Here is an 8,799-nt window from a genome sequence, read left to right on the forward strand (position 1 = left end):
ACAAATACAATCGAATTCATATTTTAACCAGATGCCTCGGGATGCTGGATTGACGACTGTGTATAGAATATAAGGTGTCAAGAGTGAAAGCACAGGTGTCGTTTAGGCCAAGGGAGAGATGAAGGCAGTTTGGAAGTAGTAGTGGGATCGCCAGAAAGTGGTTAGATTCTGGATATAATTTTAAGACAGTACTGAGAAAATTTGCAGACCTTTGGTTTCTAGAGTGTGAAAAAGAGGAGTCAAGAATTACTCTGAAATAAATATTCAGTTAACCTTTGTTGAATGGATGAATAAATGAATGAGTGAGTGACATATAGCTATTAAACAGCAGGATCAGGCTTAAAGCAAGGTTAGTAGGCCCACAAAATTCTAGTTGTGATTCTCAACTTTTTAAAATCTGAGAGAGAGCCTTTCTTTAGAAAAATGTACATATGTATGTATATTCCAAATTTGTACACAATCTTAGGAGGCTCGAGAACCTCTTGAAACCCATCCAGGAATCCCCTGTGTGAAGAGAGCCTACATATCATCATATAAGCAACTAACATAAAACTTGATTTTCAAGATGCAGTTTGCTTATACATTGCAAAAAATAAAAATCTCTTTATAAAGTACCCACTGCAATCTTACAAAATAGATTCATACAACAGGAAGAAGACACATTGCACTTCTGTGTTCTGTGTTTGTAAGTAATGATTACAATACATATTAGTGGGATATGGCAAAAATTTTGAATTCAGTAACATAAAAAATAGTAATTGGGGGCCATAAATCATTCTTAATATTATAAAAACTAAAGAAAATGACATTTTCTTACAATAAGATCACAGAAGTTAATAAAACATCATTTCTTTAGTAATGGCTGGAAATTTAATAACTCAGTCTAGTGACACTGGTTTTCTCATGCTGGTAGAAGTTTTCCTTGGCAGATTTAGGTGACCTTATTTGATAACAAATTATTAAAAGAATTTAATAAATGCAATTTTGTGATCAAAATAAAGAGTATGCTTCATGGAAGAAAAATAAGAAATGTATTTCTAGAAAGGACTGCAGCGTTGTTCTGCGCAAAGGCTAAAATCAAAGACTGTATATTGTAATGCTTTGTGAGTGGCATAAACAACAATGTATTTTATTGCATAATAACTGTACCATTCAATCTAGTCTTCACTCTGAAAGAAATCTAAAAAACAATCCAAATGTTGCTTTATTTCCAGAGTATCTGTATTCTAAGTCATCCTCGCGTATATACATGTAGACAAACTATTAAGACATCTTCATTTAAGTTATATTTTAAGCCCTCTAAAGCTTCAAGGGAAATAAGACTGTTTTGTGTTTTTGTCTTATAATTTAAATACCTTTATTTAAATCCCAAGGGCTGTTTTCCAAAGTGGGGGATGCTCTGCCACAGCCATAAAACTCTTTCAAGGCAATGGGGATCACAGAGTTAAAACTCTAGGGATTAACACTGGCAGGCTCACAGGCTTCCAGGCTGCCCTGAAGCGCTTAAAAAAAAAAAAGAAAAGACAGAAAGAGAAGGCAATAGAGAAAATTGTCCAATATCTATCTCAGGAAGTACCCTACTTGTGAGGAAAAAAACTCCAGTCCTGAGGTTTTGTTGCCTAATCCTGAGCAGGTCTCCATTCTACCGCCTTATACCCTTGGAGAGCTAAGGAAAATGCTTGTCATGTTCCAAACTGATCTCTTAAGTAATGAGGGGATTGTGAAAAGGAAAGTCAACAGAATTCCCATTTGCTAAGACACAGGTACCAACTGAATGACCTAAAAATAATAACACTTGAGACTTAATTTAGACCTTCAGTCTCTGTTACCTTGCAACTGAGTCAAATTATATCTAAATTTCCCCTGGGTCATTTTATAAGTGAAATATGAACATTCACCCACTGAAAGCAAGACAGAGGCAGACAGACAGACATTGGGCACTTTAAAAAATCTATTATAAAATGTCACGGCCCCAGAAGCAAAGAGCATATCAGTTCAATTAATAACAAATTGAGTTATAGGTGTAAACTTTGGTGTGCAGCGATTGCCGTAAAATGAGAAAATAGGTTATAGAAATGGGGATGATACATGCCCCACACTCTGAGTATGTGTCTATAACTCAGAATGTATTTCTGTTTAGAGTATTAGTGTTAACATGCTTTCTTAGCAGAGAGTAGAACAGCCGTTATGGTGTATGTTATGAATGCATATTAACAGCACAGACATTTGCATATCTTAACTATAGTAGAAAATGCATAATGAAATTTCATTTGAAAGATTATTGTACAAACATACTGAATCCTTGCTAAATCTTGACATAACAACTTTTTGTTTCCTCTTTTTTGGGGAAAAAAAACTAAGACTATCAAACAATAGATTAATATTCAGAAAACCTCAACACAGATTCTATTCCCCCACCCCAGCACATCACTACCACCACCAAAGGATTTTATTTCATGTTCAAAGGCAGAAATAGAACAGCCCCAAATGTTTTCATGGAAAAGCTGTTTCTCATTTGTCTGCACATCGCAAAGATAAAATATAAAATCTATCCCTGGGATGAGCTACACCGGTGATAATTTTCTACCAACACGTCATATTATCTGCCCTTGGATTTTGGTTTTCACGCCTGTGATGCCTGTAATACAGTGCGGCTTCTGGAGACTTTGCAACTTCAGAACACAGTGCAACATGCAACATTCATGACAAGGCTGGCTGCTCTGCGGCTTCTGATTCCGACACTTACGCTCCTTCACATTTGAAAAGTAAACTAGATTTGAGAACAAACAAAACCTGCACCTGGTCTTCCTATAGAAACTCTCTGTGCTGATATAAAAAGTATATGTAGTTTCTGAACCACAAGCTATAGGAAATAGACTCAAGGCCCCCATTACCAGGGCTATCCCCTTAAACAAGACATTTTGAAATGCCTTTGGCATATCGGATTATTTAAAAAAAAAAAAAAACATGGGCTAGGCCAACCTACCCACCTATTTTAAGTTACGTGTGTATAGCCTTATTTTTATTTTAAATTTGCATTTTTAAACCAAACCATTGAGAGAAAAAAATAACCCTCCTTTACTTAGCATGATTCTTCTTTTTGTCAACTTCTTCCAAATTTTTCTAAAACAGTCCAAGAAAAGTCAGGTAACTTTGAGAGGAGACGGAAATGAGTGGGGTATGACAGGAGAAAAGCTGCATTTAGCTTGAGGCCCCCGATGCCAATTTGGAACTAAAATGCATTAAAGCAGCAGAATTTTAAACCTTTCAAAACTGGGATTTATAAGGGGAATGCTAACACAGATTCAACAGTTACAACTCTGCCAGGGATTACTTTAATACCAAAAGCATACTGTCTCACTTTATAGAAAGAGATTACTCAGTTGTCAAACAACAAAGGTTGTATTTGTCTATTTTTAAACTTTTATTTTTTTTTAAAGTGCACTTTTAACTTTAGTGACAGGCAATCCTGAAATAAAATGTCCTCTTATTTCAGGGGTTGAAGGTGATGGTGGCAGGGGAGTAGAGAAAAGAAGAAGGTGAGGATTGCCTCTGGCTTCACAGTTCATTTTATCCACAAGGCTTTGCCAGCCTTGCTTAACTGTTTCTGCCCTGCTTTTGTTAAGAAACCAAAAGGGAAAAGTGGGAGGAAAAAGATAAATATGAAATAAATCTGACAGAGAAAAATAACTGGACACTGGTATAAAGATGAGAAGATATTTAAATTGATTTTGATCTACAGGGGAAAAAATGTGAAGGGATGATTTTTAGGAGAAAGGGAAAAAAATCTGAAAGCTCTAAAAATAGGAAAGCTAACCTTTGATTAAAATACTCATCAGAATGTCAGGGAGAGAAAGATAAAAACCTAAGTGATCATTTTTATGTTTATTGTTTATGAAATGAAATGAGGAACAGGTCAGTGAAGGCTGTAAAGACAGGGACAAGAGAGTAAAGTTGTGACTTTGGGAAGAGGGCATGAGAATATAGTTTGAAATCTTTTCACAGTGGGCTTGCAGTTGTCTGTGCATTTTATACAGATACACAAAGAATCTCTCTGAAAAGTTGTTGAAAGATACCAGCAAGTGTAGAAAGGGGAGCATCTGAGCATGTCTTTCACAGACCCCAGATGGAGAAACTGTTCTTTTATTCCAAATTCTTAAGAAGCACAGAAGTCTTACATGTTAATAAGAGAACACACAGACACACACCCATAAGTTTCATGCCATGAAACAAAACAAGGAAATCAGAAGACCTTTGTTGATCCCCGTTCGCTTACACAAATCTTAGTTTGGTTAAGCATCTCAAGACCATTTTCCTGATCTCAGCTCCTTTTCACTGCCTTTTTTTCCCCTGGGTACCCAGGTGCACAAACGGGATGGTGATCTTTACAAAACATCAACAATAACAACAACAACAAAAAAAAACCTCTCTCGCTCACACAAAAGCCCATCTTGTAAATGAATGGAATATTAACGACTCCCTAATAGTTGTACGTTGGCAGGGCGAAACTGAACACTAACACAGCTATTTCTACAGATTGCCGGTGAAGCCGAAGCAGCTCGAGGAGAAACGCACCTACTGTATGTGAAAGGCTGGTGCAGATTTTTTTCCTATCAGTCTAACCTTCTGTGTTGATGCATGAATGCTGGTACCCACTTACAGGGATGCCAGATGATCAGTGCAGAATGAAGGTCCCAAGAGAGAGGATCACATGGTTCTCTCTGCCCTGTGACGTCACTAGCAGATGGCATGGGTACCAGCTCTGGCAGTTGGCATCAATGTCACTTTTTAGAGATCAATGAGATAGTGCAGATACACACAGATCTAGAGACTCCAGGAGACGATGCGACACTCAGCCTGAAAAGATTTGGAAGATCCAAAATGAAAACTGATTATTGAATGAAATTAAAACCTAAGGTAATATAAATAAAGATATACTTCAATTGATGCTGGCTTTGCATGCAAGTATTTAAAGATACAGTGTCACTGTCTTATAGTATTTATATGCTCTTTGTCATCTATAACTTCTTATCATATTTCATTCTTATGATGTAATTATCACATACTTTCACTGCTATTATGTAACTGCAAGTATGTGGACATTACTAAGAGTTTGTGTGTGTGTGTGTGTGTGTGTGTGTTGAGGGAGCTAGAGATTGTTAAATTAAAAAGTCTCTGTTTTATCATGCCTATTTGTTTGAAGACTTTGGATGAAAATACTTGCTGCTTCACCAAACAAAAGCCAAATTGCATTTGAAACACAAATTATTTTTCCCTTTCATTCAGGATTCTGAATACACGTGCACAATTGCAGTCAGAATCCTTGGACCGTTCCTGTCAGATATTAGCTAGAGGGAGACTTCTGTGGTTCGTAGAACAAAAACACTATGAGAGTGTTTTTTGTCAGGATGATTTGAATAGCAGTAAACAATTACATTGAGAAAAAATTTAAATAGAAAAGGAGTCTCACTATTTTCTTTGACTTAAAATAATGCCAGTGATTTTGAAAATTTATTTATAGAGTTTATCCCAAATTAGCCTAATCCTCTCCCCACTTTTTTTTTTTTTTTTGGTAAAGGTTTGGAAAATAGTGCTCTTTTACATATTTCTGTACTGATCAGAAAGAAAGCAGTTTTCTAAATTGGCTCTGATTAATCTTCTCTTTAAATTTGTGTATTTCTACAGCTACTACCTAAATTCACTGCTGTATAATACAGTAAATAAAGTTAAGGCTTATTTTCTTCCTAAAAAAAAATCTCCACAAATTTGTCAGCTAATGGAGAAGCAGCATTTTTTCTTTTAAAAACTGGTGACTCTTCTCATTTTGCACTCAGGGGAATTGGAATTAATGAAATTCTGCATTGCTATATCATGTTTTGCATTTGATTGAATTCCACAGTCCTTTTTGTGTATTAAAAATCAGTTTAAAATCAAAGAGAAACGGAGGTAGTGGTGGTATTACAATAAATACTTTATGTTTTATTTTCTTTTGATAGTTTGCCTGTATACAATAATCCTATTGCATGTGTCAATTTTTTTATAATTAGTAGGCTGCACAAACTCAAAATTTTTATTTAATATAAAAAAATAGTCCTGGAATCAGTTTTTTCTTATGTTTTCGTATTCTTATGATTAAGTCATTGAATATGTTTTACGTGTATAAACTTTAAAAATGAAAACACTTTAAATATTGTGCTGGCATTTTTTCAGGTAATTTAAGGTTAGAGAACCATGTTAACACTACCGTTTGATGAGTCTGTTGTAATGCCAGAATCCCAGATGTGCAGAAAGTTTTCTAGAGAATGCGAGGACCAGAAGCAAATTAAGAAACCAGAAAGCTTTTCCAAACAGATTGTCCTTCGAGGAAAGAGCATCAAAAGGGCCCCTGGAGAAGAGACTGAGAAAGAAGAAGAGGAGGAAGACAGGGAAGAGGAAGATGAAAACGGGTTGCCCAGAAGGAGGGGTCTTAGGAAAAAAAAGACGACCAAGCTCCGACTGGAGAGGGTCAAGTTCAGGAGACAGGAAGCTAACGCGCGGGAGAGGAACAGGATGCATGGCCTCAATGACGCCCTGGACAATTTGAGAAAAGTGGTTCCCTGCTATTCTAAAACCCAAAAACTGTCCAAAATAGAAACTTTACGACTGGCCAAAAACTACATCTGGGCACTTTCTGAAATTCTGAGAATCGGCAAGAGACCTGATCTGCTCACATTCGTCCAAAACTTATGCAAAGGTCTTTCCCAGCCAACTACAAACTTGGTGGCAGGCTGCTTGCAGCTCAATGCCAGGAGTTTCCTGGTGGGTCAGGGCGGGGAGGCTGCACACCACACAAGGTCACCCTACTCTACCTTCTACCCACCCTACCACAGCCCTGAGCTCACCACTCCCCCAGGGCATGGAACTCTTGATAATTCCAAGTCCATGAAACCCTACAATTATTGCAGTGCGTATGAATCCTTCTATGAAAGCACTTCCCCTGAGTGTGCCAGCCCTCAGTTTGAAGGTCCCTTAAGTCCTCCCCCAATTAACTATAATGGGATATTTTCCCTGAAGCAAGAAGAAACCTTGGACTATGGCAAAAATTACAATTATGGCATGCATTACTGTGCAGTGCCACCCAGGGGTCCCCTTGGGCAGGGTGCCATGTTCAGGTTGCCCACCGACAGCCACTTCCCTTACGACTTACATCTGCGCAGCCAATCTCTCACCATGCAAGATGAATTAAATGCAGTTTTTCATAATTAATGAGGAAAATGAAAATAAACAGTGGTCATTCACCTCCCCCGTCTAATTAAGACAAAGCAGATGCTTGTGGGCTGAATAATTGGCACAACTCTATCTAAGGTGTTTACTAGTTTCTGGAGTGTGTTTCAACTATTGTGAGAATTTTCTATGTAATAATAAATCTCTTTTCCTATGAGAACTTCTTTTCCTTTCCTTTTGTTCTGTAAAGCACTGTGATTTTGTTTCTACTGGAAGGATTTATTTTTCATGTTTTATTTTCTTTTAAATTCATTTAATTTGTTTGAGCAAGGTGTCTAAGAATATACTGTTGAATAAAGACATGCACACAGCATAATTCAATGTCTACTTCAGTTGTACAGTAAGTAATTATGAAAATGCATGTTATTAAAATCAAATGAATAAAATGTGTTTATAATTATTAGGAATTTATATATTATGTATCTCTGAAAAATCAAACATTTAAAAAATCGAGAATAACACTAAGCTGACAATGATATTGGAAGATGCATTTGAGGATGTACAACAGTATAAAAAGCTATGCAATTTTCTTTTTATTAAGAACAAGTCTAAATGCATTGGATTGGTAACTATTCCTCTTCAAGGATTTGCAGATGGGGCAACGTGATATTTGGGTAGGTGGTGTCATAATTTGGAACAATTATTTCAATCCTAAACAAAAAATTTTCAGCACTTGCTTTGTATTGTTCAGAAATTATCTGTACAGGTTTGTTATCACAATGTATAATTGTGTTTTTCCACCCACATTTTTAAAGCAATTAAATAGATATTTCCACTCCTAAAGGACATCTATTAACTGTGATATTTTTGCATGATACTTATTATTTCCTGGTACACAGCTGCTTTCTGTCTCCAACCTTCCCTCCTCCCCATTTCAGAAATATTTCTGTATTTCAAAATCAGACGAGATAAAACAAATTTCTTAAACAAAATGGCCAAAGTGCTTACATGATTGTTTTTTAAGTAACTTAAATGAAAGAAGAGGTGCCCATAAGGGTTAAACATCCTGGGGAAACAATGATAAATCCTGGTAACCTTCAGCTCGAGCCGAAATTTGGTGGCAAATTTCCAGCAAACACCAGAGTGGATGTTAAAACTGGAAGGTTTTCCTCTGTGCCTTTTAAATAAGTCTGGCCGATTAGAGGCTAAATTCTGTGTGAGTGTAAGTTTAAACCCTACTGGAAAAACGCAAAGCAGCTCGCCCTCTTAAGCACAACTAAGCCCCTTCCAAAATAAAAACCAAGGTGGCAGTGACCTCACTCCAGATGCCCCTGTACTCAGGTTGCCTCCCGAGAGCAAGATGGGGACAGCTGCGAAGGCTGGTGAGGCCACTAGAAATGGGTCCCGGGGTGGCAGGACCGCGCGGGGCTGGTTGGGCCGGGGCAGGGGTCCGCGGCCCACGGCTGCGCCCACGCTGCCCTCTTTTGTGCCCTGAAGGCCCGACGGCGCCTCGCGGGAGGCGCGGCGAGGAGTGAAGGCGGCTTTCCTTCACCTGCGGTCACCGGCGCGCGGGGACACGGGCTGCACTGCCCGGGT

General features: G+C 37.7%; 1 protein-coding gene across 2 annotated transcripts; it reads left to right on the plus strand.

Moving 5' to 3' along the window:
• Positions 1–4,656: 4,656 nt before the first annotated feature.
• On the plus strand, positions 4,657–8,046 carry NEUROD6 (neuronal differentiation 6). 2 transcript variants are annotated; one of them, XM_061414199.1, is made up of 2 exons: positions 4,657–4,917; positions 6,352–8,046. In XM_061414199.1, the coding sequence occupies exons 1-2, from the start codon at positions 4,900–4,902 to the stop codon at positions 7,243–7,245; spliced, it is 912 nt and encodes a 303-aa protein (XP_061270183.1). In that variant the 5' UTR covers positions 4,657–4,899; the 3' UTR covers positions 7,246–8,046. The 2 variants fall into 2 exon arrangements, with proteins under 2 accessions (XP_061270183.1, XP_061270182.1); XM_061414198.1 differs by having other exon boundaries at positions 4,663–4,917; positions 6,211–8,046.
• Positions 8,047–8,799: the final 753 nt, after the last annotated feature.

Source organism: Bos javanicus, chromosome 4 (genome assembly GCF_032452875.1).
Source record: "Bos javanicus breed banteng chromosome 4, ARS-OSU_banteng_1.0, whole genome shotgun sequence".
NCBI lineage: Eukaryota > Metazoa > Chordata > Mammalia > Artiodactyla > Bovidae > Bos > Bos javanicus.